The sequence below is a fragment of the Hemitrygon akajei genome, chromosome 7, assembly GCF_048418815.1.
Source record: "Hemitrygon akajei chromosome 7, sHemAka1.3, whole genome shotgun sequence".
Taxonomy (NCBI): domain Eukaryota; kingdom Metazoa; phylum Chordata; class Chondrichthyes; order Myliobatiformes; family Dasyatidae; genus Hemitrygon; species Hemitrygon akajei.
In genome coordinates, this window is record NC_133130.1 from 177284567 (window position 1) to 177312100 (window position 27534).

General features: G+C 39.6%; 1 protein-coding gene across 1 annotated transcript in view; it reads right to left on the bottom strand.

The window, feature by feature from the left end:
- Positions 1-3608: 3608 nt before the first annotated feature.
- Positions 3609-27534, bottom strand: part of stom (stomatin) — a 60814-nt gene continuing 36888 nt past the window's right edge. Inside the window, exons 4-7 of the mRNA XM_073052682.1 lie at positions 21509-21591; positions 21208-21411; positions 16332-16466; positions 3609-7306 (exon numbers count right to left, since the gene is read on the bottom strand). Coding sequence (XP_072908783.1) covers positions 7112-7306; positions 16332-16466; positions 21208-21411; positions 21509-21591 — 617 coding nt within the window. The 3' untranslated portion in view covers positions 3609-7111. The remainder of the gene's footprint in view (positions 7307-16331; positions 16467-21207; positions 21412-21508; positions 21592-27534) is intronic.

Sequence of the window (27534 nt, forward strand, 5' to 3'; positions counted from 1 at the left end):
GTAAATTGGCTAATGACACGAAGGTTGCAGAGGAGATTTACAAGGATGTTGCCTGGATTGAGGAGCATGCCTTGTGAGAATAGGTTGAGTGAACTTGGCCATTTCTCCTTGGAGCAATGGAGGATGAGAGGTGGCCTGATATAGTTGTATAAGGTGATGAGAAGCATTGATCATGTGGATAGTCAGAGGCTTTATCCCAGGGCTGAAATGGCTAATACGAGAGGGCACAGTTTTAAGGTGCTTGGAAGTAGGTACAGAAGAGATGTCACGGGTAGGGTTTTTTTTCTTTTACGCAGAGAGTGGTGAGTGCATGGAATGGGCTGCTGGCTACTGTGTTGGAGGCAGGGTCTTTTAAGAGACTCCTGGATAGGTACATAGAGCTTAGAAAAATAGAGGGCTATGGGTAACCCAAGGTAATTTCTAAAGTAAGTGCATGTTTGGCACAGCACTGTGGGCTGAAGGGCCTGTAGTTTCTCTATGTTTTCTGTGAAAGGGCATAGAAGGCAGCAAAAGTGAGTGGGAAGTTGGATGACTGGGGAGCTTCTAAAATCCAACAAAAGGCAACTAATAAAACTATAAAGAAAGGAAAAGCTTAAATATTAGGGCAAACTAGCTAATAGCAGGATAGTAGTTTTTTTCAGTTATATCAAGAGCAAAAGGGAGGTGAAAGTTGACATTGGACCACTGGAAGATTATGCTGGTGAGGTAGTAATGGGGGACAAAGAAATGGCAGATGAGCTTAATGGGTACTTTGCATCTGTCTTCACTGTGGAAGACACCGGCAGTGTGCCAGAGGTCCGTGAGTCAGGAAGCAGAAGTGAGTACCATTGCTATTACAATGTCTTAAGGTGGATAAGTCAGCTGGACCAGATGAACTACATTCCAGAGCCCCGAGAGAGGTTGCTGAAGATAAAACTGATGCATGATCTTTCAAGAATCACTTGATTCTGGCATGGTCCCGGAGGACTGGAAAATTGCAAATGTCACTTCACTCTTTAAAAAGGGGAGGAAGGCAAAAGAAAGGAAATTATAGACAATTTAGTCTGACCTCAGTGGTTGGGAAAGTGTTGAAGCCTATTATTATGGATGAGGTTTCGGGGTACTTGGAGACTAATGATAAAATAAGTCAAAGTCAGCATGGTTTCTGTAAAGGGAAATCTTGCCTGACAAATCTGTTAAGAGTTCTTCTAGGAAGTAACAAGCAGGGTGGACAAAGGAGGTTGTGGCTGTCCTTTACTTGGATTTTCAGAGGGCATTTGATAAGGTGCCATGCAGGAGGCTGCTTCCCAAGATAAAAATCCAATAGCATTACAGGAAAGATACTGGAATGGCTGACAGGCAGGAGGCAGCAAATGGAAATAAAGGGGGGCATTTCTGGTTGGCTGTCAGTGATTAGTGGTGTTCCTCAGGGGTCAGTATTGGGACCACTACTTTTCACATTGTTTATCAATGATTTGGATAATGGAATTGATGACTTTGTGGCAAAGTTTGTGGATGATACAAAGATAGGTGAAGGGATGGGTAGTGCCGAGGAAGCAATGTGATTGCCGCAGGACTTAGACAAATTGAAAGAATGGGCAAAAAAGAGGAAGATTGAATAGTGTTGGGAACTGTATGAAAATACATTTTGATAAAAGGAACAATAGTGCACACTATTTCCTAGATGGGGAGAAGGTTCAAACATCGGGAGGTTTAGAGGGACTTAGGAATCCTTGTGCAAGACTCCCAGAAGGTTAATTTACAGGTTGAATCTGTGGTAAAGAATGCAAATGCAATGTTGGCATTTATTTCAAGGGGAATAAAATATAAAAACAAGGAGATAATGCTGAGGCTTTGTAAGACACTTGTCAGGCCCCATTTTGAGTATTGTCAATAGTTTGGGGCCCCATTTCTCAGAAAGGATGTGTTGTCAATGGAGAGGGTCCAGAGGATGTTCACAAGGATTCTGGGAATGAAGGGGTTAACATATGAAGAGCATTTGGCAGCTTTTGGCTTGTACTCACTGGAACTTAGAAGGCTGTGGGGAGATCTCGTTGAAACCTACCAAATGTTGAAAGGACTAGACATGGTGGATGGAGAGAGGCTATTTCCTATGGTGGGTGTATCCAAAACTAGAGGGTACAGCCTCAAAATCGAGGGATGACCTTTTAGGATGGAGGTAAGGAATAATTTTTTTTTAGCCAGAATGGTGTTATTTGTGGAATGCTCTGCCACAGACTGTGGTGGAGGCCAAGTCTGTGGGTACATTTAAAGCATAAATTGATAGTTTCCTAATGGTCAGGACATCAAAGGATATGGCGAGAAGGCAGGTGAATAGAGTTGAGTGGTATCTGGGATCCACCATGATGGAATGGCAGAGTAGACTCAATGGGCTGAATGGCCTAATTCTGGTCCTGTCTTATGGTCTAAATAGTAACCCAGCCCTATTGATGCCAGTGAAATGCCATGATATTTTCAAATTATATTCATATTGCCTCATGAGACCTAGTTGATCTGAGCTAATTTTTCATTGCGAAGAGGAATTTCTCTTGGAGACAAAGGGGGAATTGTGGATAGAAAATGCCACAAAGAATGCAGAGCATTGTCTGCATTTTCTGCGACAGTGCAAAATGGCACTCCCAAATCTAAAGAAAAACAAAGAGGCTTAACATGGGAAAATCCAGTTTCCTTCAACCCATCTGAAGGGAAACTAGAACATCACCAATGTGGAACAGACCTTCATGATGATAATTATCACTTTGCTGTCATTTCTAGCTGAGCCATATTTGAAGAGCATGCCTGATAGCAAACTGAAAAGAAATAAATTAGAATTATAATACAAATACAAGTTGTTGCAACACACAAAGATTGTTGTGTGTGAATACACACAGCCCTTAACCTTGGATCTTGGGTGTCTAAAGTAACAGCTCCAGTTAAGCTACAAGCAGAGTTGGCATGTGAATTGGGAATGCACCAGAATAAACTCCTTCTTAAAGTAATTATATGATTATACTCAATAGTATCAATGACTCTCAAAAGACAGAGGCACAATTAGTCCATTTGGCCCTTCAAGTCCGCTCCACCATCTGATCATGGCCGCTTTATTATCCCTTCTCATCCCCATTATCCTGCCTTTTCCCTATAACCTTTGACACCCTTAATAATCAAGAACCTATCAACTTCTATTTTAAGTATACCCAAATGACTTGGCCTCCACAGCTATTAGTTGCAATGAATTCCAGATTCACCACCCCTCTGTTCTAAAGAAACACCCTTCTATTCTGAGGCTGTCCCCTCTGCTCCTAGATTCACGATAGGATATGTTCTCTCACATTCCATTCGATCTAAACCTTTTAATGACAGCCCCGTCTCAGAGGATCTGAGATCTCAGATTTCAAAAAATATTTGTATGCCATCACCTTGTTGAAGGTGTATTTCACCAAGGACCCACAGAAAGGTTATTGCACCGTGGCAAAGAGCTGATAGCTTAGCCTGGTACATTAACCTCAGCTCGACTGGAAGGGTGGAATTCAGTTCAGCTTCTGATAAGCAAACCAGCGACAGCTCTGTGCATCACTGATGGAGAGCCACACTGTTAAGGAGGAAGAAAGCTACGAGTAAGCAATGGAGACGTTGATTGATAACATTTATTAAATGCATTGCAAGCTTAATTATAAAAGTATACTACCACAACTATGTTGATCATGCTTTCAGAAACATTAATATGTAAAAGATTAACTTTTGGAAGAAAAGCCTTGTTAGTACATATTGATTACATTCTATGTTATTGAACATACATTCATAAACTTTTGAGAGTGATAAAGTGATACAGTGTATAGCATTGTGTAGTAAGGCCTCTAAAACCCTGCCTTGGTCAATATATGGTAACTTAAGGTAAATACAAGTGCCCTCAGCTTTCTTGAATATCAAGTTTTACCTTATATGTGGGACCTATTCATTCTCGGGTTGACTAATTTCTTTCCAAAGTGGATTCAAACAGAGACATAATTTAAAAAAAAGAGAATGGTCACCTGCAAATCTATGTGAAAAGACACCAATCTAGTGCAGGGTTGGATTAAGTCTGATCGAGGGATTCAAAATGTTGACAAGGCAAGTCCATGAAAAAAAAATCTGCAGATATGTTTAATTTTTAAATTGTGATGAATATTAGCAGAAAGTGCTTCCAGGAGAAATAGCTCTTGGTCAGATAGAGAGCAATGTTCCCTGCTCCAACAACTTACCTTAAATTCCTACTGTATACTAGTAGGCACACACTACAGGCTGAGATCATTCCAATATCCTCTTAAGACTGAGCTAGTTTGCCAGTTTTACAGTTTAAACTCACATTACATGCAACCAGTGCAGACTTGACGAGGGCCAGACTCAAAATGGGATGATGTGTTTAAAACCAGCCTAGTCAGTGCCAATATTTGTCCATTCTCAAAAAGCTCCTGGTCACGCCACCACTAAACAAATTTGTTCTGAGATAATTAAACAATGAATATCCAATGTATTCCAGACTGTAATGTAACACAAGTGTGTGGGATGGTTGAGAAACAGGCATGTAACATGGTGATTTAGCTTCCTGTTGAAATGAACTATTATTTCATACCACACACAAAATGCTGGTGGAATAAAGTCCTGACAAAGGGTCTCGGCCTGAAACGTCGACAGTGCTTCTCCTTATAGATGCTGCCCGGCCTGCTGTGTTCCACCAGCATTTTGTGTGTGTTGTTTGAATTTCCAGCATCTGCCGATTTCATGTTTGCTCTTTAAATTATTTCATACCAATCTGCTTAACTCATTTTCCTACCACTAGCACTGATAAGTACAAGGAAGTGGAATTCCTTACTATTGTTTAAGATGGGAATGATGTTCTCAAAAGCAACCATTTTGTACAGGTGCAGTGCATTGCCTGCAGGTATTTAATTTGGTTCTAATAAAATGCCTTCAATCTGAAAGGGTTAACTCTTTTGCCACAGATGCTGCCTAATTTGCTAAGAATTTCTAGCATTTTCTGCTTTTCTTTCCAACATTTTGTTTTCTTTTTGCTTTGAGTACTTAACCAGTATTCATTTTATAGAGGCTAAAATCGTTATGGTACCATGCTTTCACAGTGAAACTGCTGATATTAAAATAACCACAAAGCTCTAACAGCAACACCACTTATTCCAAAGTGATCAAACAGACTATGTTTAAAGTGGAACCCTTTCTTACTTCTTTTGCAATGAGGCCCATCTAAAATTCCCTCTGAGCAGAAGATCATCATGACTACACCTTAGAGCCGCCCCTCAGACTCGGGGTTCATGCATTTGGTCACGTTGTCCTGGATTATTAAAGCCTTGGCCACAATTTGAACATTACCCAGATAACCCTACCAATGTTTACAGCTGTAATAATCTGGACAGATTTTACAACAGCATTAGCAATCTTATAACATTCCCATTACCCAGCCATTTCCCACCTCACTCCCATATGTTAGGCTTGGGGTTTGTCTGAACTGCTTGAATTTCATGGCAATGCAGAGATTATGCTTTACTCAATTTTAATTTGCATTTTAAATTGCAATGGAGACTAACCCTAGGACACCTAATGCAATGAACTTGCAATGATGGGATTTCAGTAAGAAGAGACTCGGGGATTTTTAATGTATTGTGATTTTCAAGTTATGTGTCACTCACTCCAAACAAAAGGTAGAACAGAAACTGAACATGCCTTCAAACCACTTCCTTGCAATATTAGGAGGCAGGAAGGGTGGGTTTAATGGGCAATGGCCCAAACATTTCCTTGCAGTTATGTGGTCACATTCAACTTAACCTGATGCAGATGGCTGGAATATGACAACTAACATAATACATTCGCTGGACAGGTTAGAAGGAAATTATTCTGGCAAAGCTGCTCACAGAGTAGTTCCCCAACCACACAAAAACAATTGATTTGAAGAGAAAATAAAAATCATTTGGAAAGAAATTGAGATTTAACAGTCACCCTCCCTCCCTTTCTAGACATGGCCTAAAGTTTTGACACGTACAAGCTACATCAAGCTACTGTAATGACTGGCTGGTGTGAAGTGCTAATCAAATGGCATACAGCCAAATTCTACAGCAGCCAAGGATACTACCAGTGCAGAGCTTCTTCAGTCAATGAGCAAACCTCTCTCCTAGATTGGTGGGTGGACTTCAGTAAGGTGACTAGACCATTTCCCCATAAATCTACTGTACAGCAAATAGTAACGTGTACTGCACATTAAAACCACAGACCGGGCATGCTCTGCAGGTTGTAATAACGTTGCAAGTTTCCGCATGGAAGATTATTTTTGGAAACTCTTAATGCTTCAGATGGTTTAAGTCAATTTAGCTTCTTTCCACACTTCTGATAATGTTGTTACAGGCAAAACAGCAGGCACAAGGTTTCTTCAAATTTGTAGGCTTGATAGAACATACAGAAATTCAAATGCATTTGGAAATAAACCACATGCTTGATAGACATCTGCTTTTGAATACTTCACACACAGATAAAGATATGCTGATTAACTGGCCAGGAAAGGAGGGCGATGCTCTGATACAGATTTTCAAAAATTTTACAGCATCTCAAAGGAAACAAACATTTTATATCAGTGTTGTCCTCAAGATCTTAAGTGTAGGGTTAAATGGAAATGGGTTTTTAGACTGGACAGGTTTTAGGACAGTGACTGGAGTATGTCATGAAGAATCAACTGTTTTAAAATCAAACTGATAAATGTGTGGAGAACAATATTGGCTTTGTGAATGAATGGCTAGCAAACTGCTCAGTTTTACTGTTGGAAGATTTAGGTCAACACCAGTACAATAGAAATGTAAAAACTGCCACAGCTAAATTAACAGTTTGCTTGGTTCTGGAGAACAACTGCTTGCTGTGAATTTGTCCTTCCCTGTATATATTACATTCTCATTCTTTGCTTTAAGAAATGATCAAAGCGAAAGCATTCACATAAGGTGTCAGATAGATATGCCATTAAGGTGCGACTATCAATCCATCACTAATGTAAACCAGTACCTTTGCATGGAAAAAAACTTAAAAGTCATTCTAACCAAAAATGTGTCATTGGAAAATCAGACATACAAACAGTGGTCATATTTTGTGTTTAGTTATGTCACTTTTTTGCCCCCATAATATTTTGCACCAGGTCCATTGGTAGAGGGAATACAATGGTGGAGTTCTTCTCAGCTGCAATGGTGGTGAGGGTCTGCAGGTAACGAAGTTGCAGGGCTGCTGGAGACTCAGAAATCACAATAGCAGCTTCCTTCAGGGCCCTGGAAGCATTCATTTCTCCCTCGGCAGCAATGACCTGCAAGAACAAGCAAACGTGGTCAATGGTCCACAAGGAATACGAGGCAAACAAGCACATCCAGCTAGATAAATGGAAAAGCTTTCAGAAGTAGGTCAATACAAATATAACAATGCAAACAAAGAAGGTAGCAAAGTACAGGGAGTGAGGAGTATTTTCTCACAGAAAAACTATTCAAAGTGTAGTTTCAAGTAGTCTCTTACATAAAGGTGTTATCAAAAATGGAATATGTACTTGATACAAAGGGTGACAGAAAGATTACAAACAACAATAATTTTCCAGAATTGTTATGTAATTGACAAATGATCTTCAATGTATGGGACATTGGAAAAAAGTTGAATTTCCCCATGGGGATGAATAAAGTATCTATCTATCTATCTATCTATCAATATGAATAATTTTGGTTTAAAGAAGTTCTTGCGTGGGGTGGAATGAGTGCCTGAACGGAGGGGTAGAAGTACTTCAAGGTATTGATGTTTATAAAAAAAAACACTTGGGGCACAGTTTTCCCAGCAGTTAGCATAACCCTAATACAAGGGTCACACAGAAGCATAGTGGTTAGCGTAATGCTATTACCGGGGGGGGGGGGGGGGGGGGGGGGGGGTGATAGTAGTGTACCGCGGTGTGAGCTATTACAGTGCCAGTGACCTGGTTCAAATCTGTTGCTGTCTGTAAGGAGCTAGTACATTATCTCCATGATTGCTTGGGCTTCTGCCGGGTGCTCCAGTTTCCTACCACATTCCAAAGATGTACGGGGCAGTAGGTTAATCGGCCACAAGGGTGTAACAGAGTGGCACGAGTTCGATGGGCCAGAAGGGCCTGTTACTATATTGTACCTCTAAATAAACAATTTTTAGAGGGATTGAATTGGAAAGCAGTGATGATCAAGCCTTGCTTACACACTACTTTGGTACTTTGAGAACAATGCTGGCCCCTATATTATAGCAAGAATATCTCGAGACTGAAGAAAGTACAAAGAAGACTTCATAGAACTGAGTGGGTACAGTTCACAGGAAAGAAACTTAAAGGGTTTGATAGGCTAGTAATATCTCAGCTTACAAGGGAGACCAGGAAATGAAGTCACCTTAGATTGTGATATTAAATCATAGCTTTTATTTCAGTGAACTACTTGATCATGGCAAAAGTGAGTGGAAGGTTATTGAACTCAGAGCTGAAATTGGAACTTTCTTGCAAAGCACTTCTTTTAATCAACAAGAGTTACTGTATACCAACTTCACTGCAAAAGGATTTGCAAATATACCACACTTAATGCCTAAGCAGACAGGAGAGAGATTCAAGATTGTTTAATGTCATTTCCAGTACACTAGTGTGAAGGAGAATGAAACAATTGTTACTCAGAATCAGATGCAGCACAAAAAAATAAAGATATTAACAATTTAAATAGAAACATACTGACTATAAATGCATAAGATAGCTTATATACATAGATTGGTTTTCATAAAGTGCCACTAGGCACAGGAGTGTCTGTATGCAAGTACTTAAAGATGCACAGATATTCCATTGTTTGTAATATGTAAATTAAGACAAATCTATCATGCACGTGGAAAGCAATTGTCATCTCTTCCCACTAGCCTCTTAACCCCAGCTTCAGAACAGCTCTAACTGCATAAGATTACATTTTTTCTCCAAGGAAATAAGGTGATAATGTTCCCGTTTTGCTTGGGTGTAAAATTAAAATCTGATCCAAATGCAAGCCAAGCAGTTACTGTATTACTTCCTCCCCAAAGTCAAGCAACTTTGCAAAAATCACAATCACAAACTTGACCTGAAATGTCAACCATCCCTTTGCTTCCACAGATGCTGCTTGACCTGTAAAGTTCTTCCAGTAATTCACCAGCATTCCATTGATCTGCTTGTGATTAAACACCGAACAACAAGTAACAGCAGAGGATGTATGCAGTAACCTCAAGCCAGTCATCGTGCTGATGATAAAGTAGGAGGAGGGCTGTTTCAGGTCCAGTTGGCAGGCTCTATCAGGATTATACACTCAACCCAAACATAACACACGTAATCAGAACCCATCAGGCTCAGTCTGGGCTGCCCGCTCTGGCTCCTGCTGCCTTGGTATCCACAACAGGGGAAGTAGTGGGTTTGGAAAGTACAATCGCTGTAGTCTCGACTAGCGCAATGCATCTTCTAGATGCCACATACCACAGCCACCGTGTGTCAATGACGGAGGAAATGTGGATTTATGATGGTAGGCAGCTTTGCTTGACCATATGGCATTGGAGTAAACTTGGCCATTTAGCCCATTGAGTTTGCTCTGCTGATCAATCATGGCTAATTTATTTTCCCTCTCAACACCATTCTCCTACCATCTTCCCATAACCTTTGATGTCCTTGCTAATCAAGAACCTATCAACCTCTGCTTTAATTATAGATTATAGCCAATGACTTGGTCTCCACAGTCGCCTGTGGCAATGAATTCCACAGCTTCACCACCCTCAGGCTAAAGATGTTCCTCTTCATCAGTTTCGTCTTGCTTCTTGAGTGTAATTGAAGCTGCATTAATGCAGTCTAACGGAGGGCATTTCATCAACTTCCTGATTGTGTGTGTGCATAATGGAAAGGCATTATTATTTTAGGAAGTCACTCACTGCCGGATATTCAACATTTGACCTGATTTTCTGATTCAGATTAATTTAAATATCATATGCATATTGGAACATAAGAGTAAAATGCATTGCTTGCCTGAACAACCAACACAACCAAAGGATGTGCTGGGCGAAGTCTGCAGGTGTCGCCGTATTCGCTCACAAACATAGCATGCCCAACATGTTCAACAGATCAACACAAGCAACACCAACAAGAAGACAACAGCAAAACAAGTCCTTTTCCCACTCCAATTCACCCACCCACACACTCTCATATACAAAAAGTCCTTCAACACCAGGACAGTCCTTGGCCCTGGACTTTCGGACTTGCACACATAAAAATACTGTGGATATTTTATCACCACAGTATTTACATTGCCATTTGAGTTGAGTTTTTAGTTAGTGGGGACTTGGTGATGCTCCCAAATACCATGGTTAGATTTTCTCTTGTTGGAAATGGCCATTGTCTGCCATGTTGTACTATGAATGCAACTCATCACTCCTGAGCCCATGCCTGACTAAATAATGTGTAGGTTTTACTGAAAGGTTCATTTTCTGAAGTGTTGGAAATGGAATTGACATTGTTCACTGACAACCTCGCAAAGCCGCTTCTAGGTGTATGATAGAAGTAGTCAAAGATGGTCGGGACTAAGCACTACCTTAAGGTATTCCTGCTGGGTACAACAAATAACAAATGACAGCGAAACAGCATACAGAGAGGAGGCGTTGAAACTATCTGAATGGTGCAATAACTATAACCTTTCACTTAACATAAAAAAAATTTATTTATTTCAGACAATTAAGAAGGTATGAACAAGCTTCACTACTCATAAATGGTGAAGCAATGGAAAGAATCTCCAGCTTTAAATTCTTGTCGGTGAACATCACAGAGGACCTTTCTTGGACTGCCAACACCTCCTTGATAGTAGGGAAGGCTCAGCAGTGCCTATACTATCTTAGGAGTTTAAAGAGAGCAAATCTGCCCCAGAAGCTGCTGGTAAACCTTCACTGATGTGTAATTGAGAATATACTGATGTACTGCATGACAGTATGGCACACTAGCTGCAACAAGATGAACAATAAAAAACTTAAGTGAGTGATCAGTTCTGCACAGAATATCAAAGGGACACAACTACCAGATATGGAAACCATCTACAACTCAATGACTATAGCAGGCTCACAACATCGTGATGGACTTATCCCACCCCAGTAACACCTGTTCAATCTCCTACCATCCAGAAGAGATACAGAAACATCTCTCCACAGACATACACAAGGAAATCTGCAGATGCTGGAAATTCAAACAACAACACACATAAAATGCTGGTGGAACACAGCAGGCTAGGCAGCATTTTGTGTGTGTTGTTGTTTGAATCTTCACAGACATCCAGCTTTTTGCCCCAGGGCTGTCATGCAACTGAACAATACCCAATTTTAGAATGGCTTGTTTTTAATTCAGTTGTAACCTAGATGTCACTCTAAATAGCTCAGACGTTATTTTAAACTTAGTCATTGTGTTTTTAGTAACTGAATTGCCAGTATGCAGTTTCACACTGATTGGAGTAGGACTGCAATCTTGTTGTCCTGGGCAATGACAATAACTTACTAGGATGTATTGGAACGTTTGACTTCCAACAACCATCACCTTCCTTTACACGAGAGACGCCACCAAATTTTGGAGTGATTTCTCCTTTTTGTTCGTTGACTTCAGTTCTACCAGATCTTGATGCCACAGTGAAATGCTGCCTGGATATCAGATTTGGATTTATTTATCACAAGTACATCGAAACATACAGTGAAATGTGTCATTTGCGTTACAACCAACACACTGAAGGATGTACTGGTGGCAGCCTGCAAGTGTTACCACATATTCTGTCAACAACACAGCATGCCCATAATGTTCAGCAGAACAAATAAAACAAGACAATAACAAAATAAGCCCCTTTCCCATCCCTCTCATCCACTCACACACCCAAGACAAGCTGCCTCCTTGCTTCCAAGTCCTAGCCCCAGATTCTCAGACTCCCAGATCTAGAGCATCCAACTTCAGACTTCACTCCAGGATGCAGATCACAGGTCAGACCATCAGATCTTGACTTCCAGACTCAGACGGACCTCCACCACCAGTGGCCCAGGCCCTTTTGACTCCTTTGAGACTCTTCTGATCTTCAAGCTTCAGTCATTTGCCTCCGGCTTCTGCTTCCACGCTCTGGTCCTGGTGTAGCAGCACTTGGATAGCACGGTGATTTTAGCTATGCCTAATGCTGCTTCCAGTTTACGTGGCACTAGAGTTGATAAATTAGTTTGGCTGCATTGGACTAGAAGGGCCGAGATGGCCTGTTTCCATGCTGTAATTGTTATATGTTTATATGGAATGAGTGCAGAGGTAGAAGCTTGAAGGTCAAAAAGTGAAGGTCGATAGCCAAGAGTTATGAGAGCCCAGGTCACCAAGGTCAGAGGTCCATAAGAGCCCGAAAGTCGACGCCTAAAGGTCAGACCCACGATTGGCATCCTGGGCTGAAGTCCAAAGTTGGAGGCCCGATGGCTGAGAGTCTTGCGGGGGTGTGGGGGGGAGGGGAGGAAAACAAGGTCTGGAAGGTGTGTGTGTCTGTGTGCCTGTGTGTCAGTGTCTGTGCGTGCGTGTGTGGTTTGTTCTGCTGTTGTTGTTTTGTTATTATTGTTGCTGTGTGTATTGTTCTGTACACTGGGGGGCATGCTATGTTGGCACCAGATATGCGGTGACACTTGCATGCTGCCCCCAGCATGTTCATGGGTGTGCTGGCTATTAATATAAATGATGCATTTCACTACATGTTGCGATGAACATGTGATAAACAAATCTGAATCTGAATAGCAGACTGTGAGATTTCATTACCACCTCTTAACCACCAAACTCAATGACAGCCAGTATCCCACTGGTAAAGACTACTGAATGGCTCTCCAGCACAACAGGGTTGACTCTTGACCTCACAACCTACCTCATTATGGTCTTAAATAAACTAAATACATCAATTTACCTAGAATTTTCTTACAAGACTAACAGCTACAGAGCTTGGTTACTGGTAGTTGTCTCAAGAGAGTTGAACATATCATGTGAGTTACATTGTTTATCCAGCTTACAAAAATAATGCCTTGTTGTCCAGTACTGAGTAGTGTTATATAACTGGTGTTTTATCAAGGGGCATCTTAACTGCCAAAAAATATACTTCCAGGTTAATCTTAAAAAAAAGAACATGTTTCAGTGGAGATTATATATAAAAGCAACAAATCTTGTACACAAATAGTAGTTATTTGAGGAAAAAGCCACTTTTAAGAAAAACGATGCAAATAAAAATTTAATGGGGTATTTTTTTCCCTCAAGTGCTAGATGGACTGAGACCAGGAAAGTTCATGTGTTCAATTGTTGTTCCTCGCCATGCCCTGTGGCACACTGGGCGGCAACCTTACAGTTTCTTTAGCATTCGTCTGTTTTTTTAATGAGCCCAAGTTGCAAGCCCGACGCTCAACCCAGCACCGATGGAAAGTGTGCAAGGAGCTGGCCGGATCGAACAATGGGGGGCCACTCATCTCAAAGTCTGGTGCGGATGCTGGCTGGCTATGAGCTCAATTGGTCAGTGGTTGCTCAAGATTGCTGATTGTCATTCTTCAGTTCATGAGAGTAAAGGAGAATAAACTGCTTGCTGAGGGGATCTGCAAGCAAATTCAGAACCCAAGCTTTCAAGGAGGAGAAGAACATGAAGTGGTCGAGACTGCCACTCCAGTGAGTGAAGATAATGCTCAGTAATAACTCAACAGCTGAGTCTTCCTCTAATATCAGCATTTGGGCCCACACACAATTGGTGACCATAGTAACTTGCTCAATCTCTTTTAAGATATAGGCAGGGAAAGGACAAGAACAAAAATTGAACATAACCATGGCAGTTTTGCTTAATTAGTAATAAATTATGCTTACGTGAAGACTAGAACATCCAATTTAGTTTGGTAGTTGGTGGCAGAACGGTACTGCATATTTGATCATTAAAATAGTGTGAAATATTTCATTGGACTATTGTAGAACAGAGTGTTCTCAGCACCTTTGTCAATATTCCCCCTTCCACTACTACTGCCAGAAACATTAGTTCATCAATCACTTAATTTGCTCCTCATGGGACTCATTTTGTATGAATGATCTTGTTCATCCATGCTTCAGAATACATCATACAGCCACAGAGCACTATAGCACAGAACCAGGCACTTCAGCCCATCTAGTCTGAGCTGAACAGGCATTCTGCCTTGTCTGGTGGGCACGACATATTTTTCTAGGCTTCAAGAACTTACATTGCTGCAAGCACTGTCTCTTCTCTTAGTAAAGTGTTAACACGTCAGAAAATACCTTCCCAGGGGAGGAAGTAATGGGGAAACTTTCCCTCTCCACTCATGCTCACTCTATTCTCCAGCTGATTGGGCAAGTTATTCTTTTGACCTCAGGGTTACTTATCTTTCCCAATCCTGGTCTTAACACATCCAGGATCCTGTAAGCTTTTTTTAAAGAAATAAATTTTGGGATAATATCCACTTAAATTGAGACATACAATGCAGTTCACGTAGAAAGAACAGGTGATTATGAACTTACTGCTTACAAATCACCTCACTACTCAAGAATCCTCACTTATATCCATCTTTACACATCTGATAAAGATAAATTCTTATGATTTTTTTAATTTTAAAACTTCATTTATCAAGAGACAAGGCCAGCATTTGTTGCCCACCAATGAATGCCCAGTCAGAAGAGGGGTGACAACTGAGTGAATTGTAGGTTATTTTGCGCACATTTATCACCTGGGGTAGGTCTAAAGTCACAGATAAACCAGATCAGCACAAGGACCACAGGTTTCATTCTAAAGTACACTGGTGGGACCAGATGGGTTTTTGTAATACTCTGGTATTTTTGTGGCCATCATTACTAAGATGTCTAACTTTGCAACTAGCAAGCTATTAATTGAATTTAAGTTCCACAGCTGCCATGGTTGGATTTGAAATCAGGACTCTGGAACATTTGTTCAGGCATCTGTATTACTAATTTTCCATTGAGGATTTATCCACCAGAGACTAAGTGGAAGTAGCTGTTTGTGGTAACATTATCAATTAATGCTCTGTAAGATGCTTACACAGAGCAAGGATCCTTTTCGCTTACTACAGGCAAAGAATGCACAGACCTCCACAATCAAAATAAATATTAATTGACAAGGTATAACTTTGATTTACAACAAACAAAAACCTAGATTACTGCACTTAATCTTTCTAATGTGTAGATGGGGGTTAATACTATCAATGTTTCTACGACCATAACTATCTGAAAATCTACCAATGTTTCCATTCTCCACCCACTACGTGCAGCAGAACTAACTTTCTCATACACTCAATATCATTTATTCATTTGTTTATTATTATTTGTTTTTTTTTGTATTGTATGGTCTGTCTGCTTTTACACATCAGTTGTTTGGCAGTTCTTGTGTGTAGACTTTTCATTATTTCTATTATGTTTATTTGTATTTTCTGCCAATGCCTGCAAAAAAATGAATCTCAGCGTAGTACATGGTGACATATACCTACTTCGATAATAAATTTACTTTGAATTTTCCTCCAGTGAATATCTTTGATACAGAAATATTTGCAATTTTGAGCTGCATCTCAGTCAGATGCAGTTTGAGCATGATCTCTTGTAAGGTATCCAATTCTGGCAACCCAAGGCAGGCTTGGGTGTAAATAAATCCTAAAAGTCTCCAGCAGTCTATAATATAATACTCAATAAGCAAAGTCCAAATACATCAGCAGCCAAAAGGCACTTCACTAATTCAAGTAGCAGTAAAAGGCCTGAGTATGGGTATTGGTTTAAACAGGGCAAAACTTAAGTGAGTCTGTGATATGCACAAACTCCAAGAAATTATCACAGCCAATACTCCTCCACCTAACAACTTCAAGTAACAAAAGATCAACCAATGAAGATTCAAGAGAGATCCTCAGCAGTCAATACAGATATATGACAGGACTATCACGTAACCTTTCAAAGAAGCTTGTGCTTATCAAAATAGAAATGCTGATTCTGAGAAAACAGGACATCCAATTACAGTGTTTCTAATGTAGCAGCAATCAGCCAAGCAAAAGAATTGTTAAACTATATTAATCCCTAGCAAATTAATTGCACATTTTACATATATATGATTGTTGAAGGAATATATCCTTGATGTGATTTGTTATTCCTGTTATTTTTCTTCACACAACTGGCATACTCTGCATTAGAATGTACAATTGGGAAGAAATCATTACTTGCCCAAATGCAGCTTAGTAAAATTAGTTAAATCCAGGATCAAAACTTCAGTTATTAGGCCACACAAAATACTATTAGAACCACCCAATCTCATTTCTCTTACCTTGGCTCGGGCCTCCCTTGATGCCTCGGCCTCAGCTGCCATCGCTCTCTGCAGTTGGACGGGCAGCTTCACATCTTTGATCTCCACACGCTCAACCTTAATTCCCCATTCATCTGTGGCAACATCGAGGGTCGTCTGAGAGAGAGCATCAAGCAGTAAGTTTAATGGTGCACAATCACCAAAGCTGCGTAATTTTTTGTGGGTCTGGAAATGTTAGTCACTAATAGCACTTAAAGTAGCCAATCCTACTTTACATCAACATACACTTAGTGGTTTTCTGCTGCTGTAGCGCATCCACTTTGAGGTTTGACGTACTGTACATTCAGAGAGGCTCTTCTGTACACCACACTTGTAACATATGGTTATTTGAATATTATCGTCTTCCTGTCAGCTTGAACTAACCTGGTCATTCTCCTCTGACCGCTCTCATCAACAAGTTGTTTTCACCCACAGAACTAGCACTTACCGGATCGTTTTTTTGCATCAGTCTCTGTGAACTTCAGACTCGATGGGACGAGTGGCCTAATTCTGCTCCTGCAGCTAATGGTCTTGTGCGTGAAAATCCAGACAGATCAACCAGTTTCTGGGATACTCAAGGTATCTGGTCTGGCACCAACAATCATTCCACGGTCAAAGTCACTTAGATCACATTCCTTCCCCCATTCTGATGTTTGGTCTAAACAAGTGAAGATTTTGACCATATCTGTTGTTTTTATGCATCAATTTGCTGTCATATGATTGGCTGATTAGATATTTGCATCAACAAGCAAATAAAGAGTACCTAATAAAGTGGCTACAGAATGCAAGTCTCTCAAAGCAAAGACACAACATGAAGTCCTCCCCCATCTTCAAATCTCATTTATACTGCACAGAGAAAATTACCCTCAGGTTCTTTACGTAAGAATTAATGAACATAATTTGACATGGAGCCATTTTTCGTCATTCATGAAATGCCTCTTCCCAAATATCCCTAAAATTCCTTTTGATGACGGAATCCTCAGAGTGCTGAAGGAAATTAAAGACTTTAGACCCAATGACAAAGGAATGACATTAGGTTAGAGCCAGTATCTGTTTTGGAAGGGAAGTTGTTGATGGTTCCTCTGTATACCTGTTGCACTTGCTTGTTTAATAATTCACGTTATATGTTTAAGTGCTGTCAAAGTCATGCTGCTTTAGTATATTTGTTTTGGATGGTACCCACTGAAGCCATACTGCACTGGTGATGGGGTGGGAGGGAGTTAATATTTAGGAAAGTGGGTGAAATGTATATCAAGCAGGTTACTTCCTTGTGAATGGTGATAAATATTTCCTTGCAGGAAATGGGACAAACTGAACCATACACCTGGGTGGTGATTGGAGATGCCAGAAATGTTTTGGGGAGTCAGGAAGTGAATCATCAAATGAAAATTGCCCATCCTCTAATCTGTTCCTTGTTCCCAATGCAGGTCCACAGCAAACTGTCACACCATTTCCTTCCCTACCTCATATAGAAGACAGCAACACTGACAGCTTTGAATTATGAGGAGCTGGAGGCAGTTCATTGTCAGAATCAGGTTTAATATCACTGACTGCCGTGAAATTTGATTCGTGGCAGCAGTCCAGTTCACAAAATACTATAAATTACAATAAGATAATAAAGTAATGTAAAAAAAAGAGCAAAAATAGTGAGGTGGTGTTAATGGGCAGGTATTAGTCCATATAGAAATGTCATGGCAGAGGGGATAGAAGCTGTTCCTAAAACATTGAGCGTGTGTCTTCAGGCTCCTGAACCTCCTCCCTAATGGTTATAATAAGATGGCATTTCCTGGGTGATGGGGGATCCTAAATGATAGATGCTGCTTTTTTGAGGTATCACCTTTTGAAGAGTAGGCTCACTTTTGTTACATATTTTATAGCAGATGTCTAAGCAAGATATCCCTAAACAGCATCTTCAAGAAAGAAAAAGAAACTGATGCACAGACAATAACAACATGTTTGTGGAAGATCAAGAGGTCAAAAGTGGAGGTGCTCAAATGTTCTGAGTGCTATATAGGTAGATAGGGATCAGAGACAGGATGGGATGATGGCTAAGGGGTAGAATACTTTATAGGATGTCTTGCATCAGAAAGCACAAGGCATAAGGCTTACAGATCTAATCACAGGCAGAAGTTGTGGATGACTCCCAGGTCACACCTATTGCATGGAACAAAGTACTATCATTAAAAGTGTTGCTAGCCATATTCATCATTCTCTACCTAGTGGCTGTGCGGTGAAAGGAAATCTTAGATAAACCAACAGGGTGGATCTCATTGGACAAAATGTACTTCACATCCATTATACAGAACATTTTGAAAGATTAGTCAAATTATTAAGAATAAAGCTGGGGATAAAAGAAAATGGTGAAATAAAATAGCAAGTTTACCTGATAGAGAAAAGGAAAAAGCAACTTAACCACCTTGAATAACCTGGTGCATTAATCATGGTAATCACTGGTGGTGTTTGTTACAGCTTGCAATCGTATGATTGAAAATTTAAGTAAAGGGGAGATAGATTTCACAGCGTTTAAAATATACAAACTTGGCAATTATTCGACTTTGAAACTATTTTCATAATGTGCCCCTACCAGATTGGTATTCTGATTTCAATCATTATACTAGTAAATACTTGTGTGACGAGGGTCAAAACTGACGAAAATAAAATATTTGATTTTTCCATTAGCTACCAAGTCCAAACATAGATACAGTAATCAACTCTACTGCGTAACAATACTAGCATTTACATAAAATGAAGAAATGGTATAGGCTTGACAGTGCTTGCCAATTAACTCTCCAGATAACTTTGGGAGATACATTTAGTTATGTTGAAGGCAGCATGCAAGGGAAAGATTCAAACAATGACTGGTGGAATTTAATGTGGGGTACTGAGGGGTCTAGAGGTCATTTTGGATCAAAGAATACGAGGTGAAAAGCTAGGGACTATGATGGAATTAACTAACTACTCAATCAACGAAGGCATTTCCACAGATACAAAGAGTAACCAAAAAGCGATCAAAAGGTTAAAAGGGCTGTAGCTTAGGGTGAGAGAAATGACAGTCTGTGCAAACTGAGCAAACTGCTCAGTACTGATCACCTCAGGAAAGATGTACTGAGATTAGAAGAACTATAGGACAGATTTACCAGAATAACACACAGTTTAAAGGATTAAAGCATGAGGGTTTAAAAGGTTAAAATTGAGAGGGTAGGTTGGATTAACCTGCCCTAATTTCTCCAGATTAGAAAGTTATAAGGTAATCAAATTAAATGTCTTAAAATGATACTGGGATTGAAAGAATAAATGCAGAGAAATAGCTTCTGGTGTGAATGGGGTATAATCTAAATGGAACTTTGGAATGAGATCAAATGTTAGATTTTCACTGTAGTGAAGATCTGGAATACCATTTACCATATGTTGTGTTAAACATAGAACACAGAACAGTGTAGCACAGGAACAGGCCCTTTGGCCCACAATGCTGCCCTAAACTAAATAAATTAGTAATCAAACGGCATAATAAACTAATCCCTTATGCCTAATACAATGTCCATATCCTTCCATTTTCCTTACATTCATGCGCTTATCTAAACTTCTCTTAAAAGTCCCTTAAGTTCTCTTATGGCTAGGAGGGCGATCTTGCTTAAATGGAAGGAGGTTGCCCCCCGCCCCCCCACACATACTCAATGGTTATGCGATGTTATGTCATGTTTAAATTTAGAGAAGATTCGTTGTTCAATTTCTGATTCTAACCAAGATTTTCAAACGCTATGGGGACCCTTTCTGAACTATTTTAAAAATCTTTGAATTGTTATTAAAATATAGATCTGGGCTATTATTATAAAACACTATATGGTAAAGTACTCTTTTTTTCTCCTGTTTTTTTTTTACCAACCAGCTTTGTCTTGGTAGTGGGTGTAGATTTTTTAATAACATAATTAACCGTATTATTGTATTTCATAATTTATTTTATTTGATTTGATTGATCATGAATATGGTATACCGTGATTGTATCAGTGTGATTTATATATAGTGCATTTTGTGCTATCTTATTTTGATTTATAATAAGTATCCTCATGAATTCTGTATTTGTGCATATGAAATTTAATAAAATATTGGAAAAAGAAAGTCCCTAACGTATCTGCCCTGAGATGAGAATCAGTCATAATCTATTTGCAAGATAAGCTGTGATTTACGTCCTACTCCCTTTCCATTTTATCTCCAAACAGGATCTTGTTGATACGCAGAGTGAGAGGTAGTAGAAGCAGATACAATTGTATTTAGAGACCCATACAGAGTGAATAGAGGGATATAAACAGATGGGATTAGATAGGCATCATGGTGAAACGAAGGGTCTGTTCCTGCACAATGCTGTTCTGTGTTCGAAAGGCAATGAGATGACAATCAGCCATAATCTATTTGCAGGAGAAGCTAATGACTCATGCCTTACTCCCCTTCCTTTATTACTTATATTGCTTTCTGCTCAATATCCTAAACAAAACATTGAATGTTACAAATTCTTCTTAAAATCATCAATTCCCCTTAGCATCTGCTGAGGTCCAAGTTATTATATTGAGGTAATATGATTGAAACTGCTGACATCTGATGGAAAGCTCTTGGTGATCCAGACTTTAATAAATGTGCCTATTCTGCTCAACACTTTTGGTTTTGATATGAGGGCTGAAGGTCAGTGGGGAATGAAGTGAGCACATAAAATGAGATACAAAAGTGACCAGGATTACAGGAAATGAAGGTTCAAAAATCAGTATTCATCTGCTGGTCAGAATGGCCAATTCTGATCTAAACTCTATGCTAAACAAAAACTCTAATGAACAATCAAGTAACTAGCACCAGACGCCCCAAAACTCACCTGCATATTATGGGCAATCTCCTCCCGGTCTGAGAGAATCTGAGACAGATTCTTTGTTCCAAGTACATTCCTCAAAGTGGTCTGGGCCAAAAGGCGGGTAGCAGAATCTGCATTGGTGATATTTGCAACAGCAAGAATTGCATTCTGGACACGGTAATACACAACTCCATCAACACTGACTGTCACAGAGTCCTTGGTGAGAATCTAAATCCAAGGAAAAATTTATTTAACAATGTGGGTAAAATGAGAGAGTAAATGTTCAAGGAAGTTTTAAATAGCACTGAATTTTGATATGTCCTACCTCTTGAGGTGGAATGTCAAATGAAATAGTTCTCATATCCACTTTAACAAAGGAGTCAGTACATGGCAGGACAAAGAACAAACCTATAGTTAAAGAGAGAGAAATAAAATCACAAAAACAAACGGAGCAAATGGACGTTAATTTACTTACTCATAATTTATAAACACCAGAGGGTGTAATTACAGCTAAGTGCCACTTTAATTGCATATATGTCTCAAATTGTTTTACAAGGTTCACATTTTAATCAGTACTTATTTACATTGAACACTATGCAAATATTACACATCTTTAAAAATGGTGGCTTATATCATATTTCCTACTCGATTCAAGAAAAAAGTGTCGCATTTCAAAAGGATTGCACACAAAATAAGAAACTCATACATTTCTATTTAAAATTTTTAAGCACTCAAATTCCCATTTCTGATGAAAATAATCTTTTTACCCCAAAAATCCCTCTTCCTCAATGCTTACATTACATATATACAATACAATATCTTGCAATTCATTATATATTCAAAACATACATTATATTGATATTATAATGTAATATATTAATATTACATTATATTAAAGTCATATAGTGCCTAAAAAGCATTCACTACTCTTGGAAGTTTTCATATTTTACTGTTTTACAACATTGAATCACAGTAAATTTAATTTGGTTCTTTTAACACTGATCGACAGAAAAAGACTCCTTCCTGGTCAAAGTGAAAACAGATCTCTACAAAGTGATCTAAGTTAATTACATGTATAAAACACAAAACAATTGATTAAGTAAATACGACACACCACATCATCACTGATGCAGCCAACTGGTTTTAGAAGTCACATAATTAGTTAAATAGAGATCTGTTTTTGGAGAACTGTGCGCAGTCAAGGTGTTTCAATTGATTGTAGTAAAAATACACCTGTATCTGGAAAATCCAACTGCTGGTTTGAGTCAGTATCCTGGCAAAAACTACACCATGACAACAAAAAACAACACTCCAAGCAACTCCACGAAAAGTTTATTGAAAAGCACAGGTCAGGAGAAGGATACAAGAAAATTTACAAGTTACTGAATATCCCTAAAATACAGTTAAGTCAATCATCAAGAAATGGAAAGAATATGGCACAGCTGTAAATCTGCCTAGAGCAGGCTGTCCTCTGAAACTGAGTGATCGTGCAAGAAGGGGACTAGTGAGGAGGCCACCAAGAGACCCATGACAACTCTGGAAGAGTTACAAGCTTCAGTTGCTGAGATGGGAGACAATACACATACAACGACTGTTGCCTGCGTGCTTCATCAGTTGTAGCTTTATGGGAGAGTGGCAAAGAAATTAGTAAGACAACAAAAAGCTACAGAATGCTGCCCCAATGGGAAAGATTTCTCTCCCAAAGGCTTTTGCTCCGTATCAGGTACTAAACGAATTAGTACTTATGTACAAATTTAATTGTTTAAATAGTTATAAAAACTGATATGTGATCACCAACACAATTGAGGTTCAATTATTAATTAATTTAATGATGCAAACTCTCAAGAGAACATACAGAGTGAACTAAAATCATGGTAACATAGTGCTTTACAGTACCAGGGACCCAGGATCAATTCCAGTTGCAGTCTGTAAGGAGTTTGTATGTTCTCCCCGTGACTGCATGGGTTTCCTTCCACAGTCCAAAGATGTACTGGTTGGTAGGTTAATTGGTCATTACAAATTGTCTTGTGATTAGGCTAGGATTAAATTGGAGGATTGCTGGGCGAAACAACTTGAAGGGCCAGAAGGGCCTACTCTGCACTGTATGTCAATAAGTATATAAAATCCTACTGATCCATTCTGCATATACAGGCACTTTATAAATTGATGCAATTAATAACTCTCCGTTGATCTTTCCCCACAGCCTTACAAACAGTTCTGTTTCAAGTAATGTATTCATTAACAAAAACAGATGATCCGGAAAAACTCAGCAGCTGTGGAGAGGTACAAAATTAACAGTTTGGCTTGATGACTTCTCAACAGGTGCAACCTCACAGTAAAGGCACAAACAAGCACAAAACTGTTATGTTTGTTAACTTCAAAAAATTAAACTAATTTAAAGGAAGACCCAAGAGTCCAAAATGTGAGTAAACTAGCTTCGAGTTTACTTTTAGTGAGGCAAGCACGTATCACGTGGTAGCATGATGATATATGCAATTCATGTATTTGTACACATAACTTGTAATGATTTAAATGAACAAGAATGCTTAATCAACTTATACAAGATTACTAAACTATTACTTAAATATTAAATACACAATTCCAAACCTCATCGACCCCACTGACCTTCCTGTAACATTCCGGCTCTCTGCAACTTCTAGAGAACTTTGGGACACTTCATTCAATTTTTAACCGCACCTCCTGCATATGCTTTCATACAAATATCAGGGCTGCTAAGAAGAGATGTTCTAGTTTCCTCCAACATCTCAAAGACATGCTAATAGGTTAATTGGTGACTGTTTCTTAGTTCTGATCTAGCTAGGTAATAGGAGAATCAGGGGAAAATAGCTTGTGGGAAAAATAAGGAGGTGGCGGCCATGGAGAAGACTCCAGAGGAGGTGTAAGAGAGAACAGAGGAACAACGGGTGCGCTGGAATCTGTGCTGGCCTCTTAAGGCCGGATCTCCTATCAACTTTACTCTCTAGAGTTCACTCCCTGGAAGACAGGCTGGATTGCCTTTGTCTGTGGCTGCGAGAGATGAGGAACTGCTGCGTGTTTGTTCTTGTGGAAACATGGCTCCAGGACAACATCCCATGCATCACCAATTTTCAGGCCACGTCACTCATGGATTTGTGCTAATATTATTTTGTGACTGTATAGACTATCATAATTATATGTGCTGTGTGTGACTGTTGGTACTGTGTTTTGTACCTTGGCCCTGGAGGAATGCTGTTTCATTTAGCTGGTATAGATATTTATGGTTGAATGACAATTAAATTTGAACTTGAGGTAGGAAGAGAGAGATGAGAATGATTTTTGGGTTGAATACACTCCTCCTTTGTCACAGAAAATATGAGGTATCATGGTGAGACCACACTTGAAGCACTGTGTGCCATTCTGGACCTGCAGCATTAGGAAGGATGTCACTAAACTGGAAAATAAGTAACCTTGGTATACAAGGGCCAAAGAAAAGAAGGATAGTCACAGACTTTCTCCATGGTAGGAGAATCTAAAAGCATAGGTTTAAACTGAGAAGGGAAAGATTTGAAGTGGACCTGTTGGGCAACTTTATCACACAGAGGGTGGTGGGTATATTGAATGATCTGTTGATGAAGCTGTAGAGGTAGGTAAAATTACAACTTTTAAAAGACCTATGAAATAGGTACATGGACAGGAAAGGTTTAGCAAGAGATGCACCAAATACAGGTAAGTGGGACTAGCTGAGGTAGACAGTTTGGTCAGTATGAATGAGTTGGGCGCAAGTGCCCACTTCTGTACTATATAACTCTATGACTCTATTCCTTTCAGTGGACCATTCTATTCAGTTAAGAGATCTTCTCATCCTTTACCCTTTGATAAGCTGATGGGAGGGAGGGAGGTTAGGTGGGGATCTGTAAAGAAGCCCGATGATAATATTTAAATACATATCCTCCTTCATTAAAAAAGGCCATTTTCAATTCAAATTGTACGAACTGGAAGAAATACTAGAGGATAACCCATCAGAACAGTCTTTAAAAATCTTGTTCAGAGGACCAAAGGCATAGCTATAAACCTCTGATAGCCAACACTAAATGATACCTTGTCATTATATGCTACAACCAGCTACTGCAATGCCTACCCCAAAAGGAGTACAGCTGGAGATGCTGGTGAAAATCCTTGCATTTACTAATAGAGAACTAAGGTGCACTAGACAAATGAGGGATGAATGAGCAATAGTGATGGACAGAATAAAAGGTAAGAAACACACCCGATTTCAAATCAGTTGAACAGTCTTCAGATCTTCAAATTACAAAAGAATCAATCAAGAAAATCCCTCAGCACTTTCAAAGTTCTGTCCAGTCATAAAGAAAAGCTTTGCGTTGTGGAAGTTGGTCAAGTAGCCTGAAGGTTTGTGTCTGAGGGCAACTCTGGCCAGTTGCACAACTTTTGAGTTGAATGTTGTCACAAGACTGAAAAGGGACAAGCTCCAAAGCCCTGGCGTTAGCTGATAGTATGAGAACAGGGCTGTCTGCCAGCAACCAGCAGAAGATCATTAGGTAATGAAATCTGAAACAACTTTATTTGCAACACACTGTAAAATTTTCCAAACGGAACTCCTCTACTTACACACTTATATTGAATTTAATCTGATAAGTGCATGCTCATTGTGTAATCCCTCTCCAATTTAAATTGTACTTTGAGAGACACAGATAACTAGTTTTCCACTCACATTTTATTGTGCGTGTAATTCTGTCGTGTTTTATTCCCCCCCCCCCATCTTTCCAACCTGTGCAAAAGGTCATGCCAATTCATATGATGAGATATTACACAGAGGAATTGATTTTAAAACATCCATTTTGAGAACAGTGGTGAGCACTTCTGATACAGCAGGTGTTATTAATCTTTCACCAATTGTATTGAGATTTTCCATGCTTTGCTATCGTTTTGGAAATGCTATACGAAGCAAAATCCAAGCAACACACACAAAATGCTGGAGGAATTCAGCAGCATCTATGGAAAAGAATACGGTTGATGTTTTGGGCTGAGACCCTTCATCAGGACTGGAGGGAAAGAAGACGAGGAGTCAGAGTTAGAAGGTGGGGAGTGGGGAGGAAGAAACACAAGGTGATAGGTGAAACCGGGAAGGGAGGGGGTGAAACAAAGAGCTGAGGTTGATTGGTGAAACAAATACTGGGCTGGAGAAGAGGGAATCTAATAGGAGAGGACAGAAGGCCATGACATGGAAGAAAGAATAAGGGGAGGAGCACCAGAGGGAGGTGATGGGCAGGTAAGGAGATAGGGTCAGAGAGAGAAATGGGAATGGTGAAGGGGGAGGGTCATTACCAGAAGTTCCAGAAATCAATGTTCATGCCAACAGGTTGGGGGCTACCCAGATGGAATACAAGAAGTTGCTCCTCCAACTTGAGTGTAGCCTCATCACAACAGTAGAGGCACACCAAGGAACAGCAAGGTGAAGATGAAGACAATCACAAAAGTGAAAATTACATTGACAAGGATTCACAGTGGAATGAATGTTAGTTGGAATAGAGCTGGTGTTTGGCCAGTTACCTTTATACTATTCTAGTTAGCACAATTGAACAATCATGTAAGGTCTCATAATTATAGTGCCCTAGTTAGGGGGCTGCTTACCGTCCCCCCCCCCCCCCAAAATCTTGAATACATCCCTGTGATTTCTATTTCCCCCATAATGCCCCCTTAGGACATGTAACTATACCCGTTGGGAATTACTGCAGAAGGCAAACCAAAAATGCAATCACAAAGATTCAGACTACTTCCACAACATGGACAGTGGTACGGATGAAATATTCCTTGAGTGACTGAGAGGAAATTCCACTCATTGTACTTTCTATCAGCTGTTCTATCTTTATAATTACATTTGAAAATTCAGTCTCAGTCACACGTGGCAGTGTGGTCACCAGGCTTGATGCAGGGGAGTTTCCCAATCAGTTACAAACGGACTGGGAATAACACTGACAACTAAATTAAATCTATATGAATACTAACCTTTGCAAATCAGAAAGACTGGAAGCAACACAGCAACCAGTCATTGTCAGAACAGAATACTTTGAATTACCAATGATATCTTTCACTTTTTTTTCCCCCATGAAATTTTAAAATGTATAGAATTTCTGACATGTAGGGTTGTATTAAAATAAAGATGTCTAGACAATGGCTAAATTTACTTATAGAATGTCAAGGGAAGAAACCTGATTACCATGGCTTTGCACTTGAGTGCTGTACAGAAAGCATGGTGTGATGATTATTTATAGATGGAACCATAACAGAATCGAACATTAGCGGGGGTCTCTCTCATTTTTGCCAGCACACAGTTTCTGAAGTATTTTAGAAATG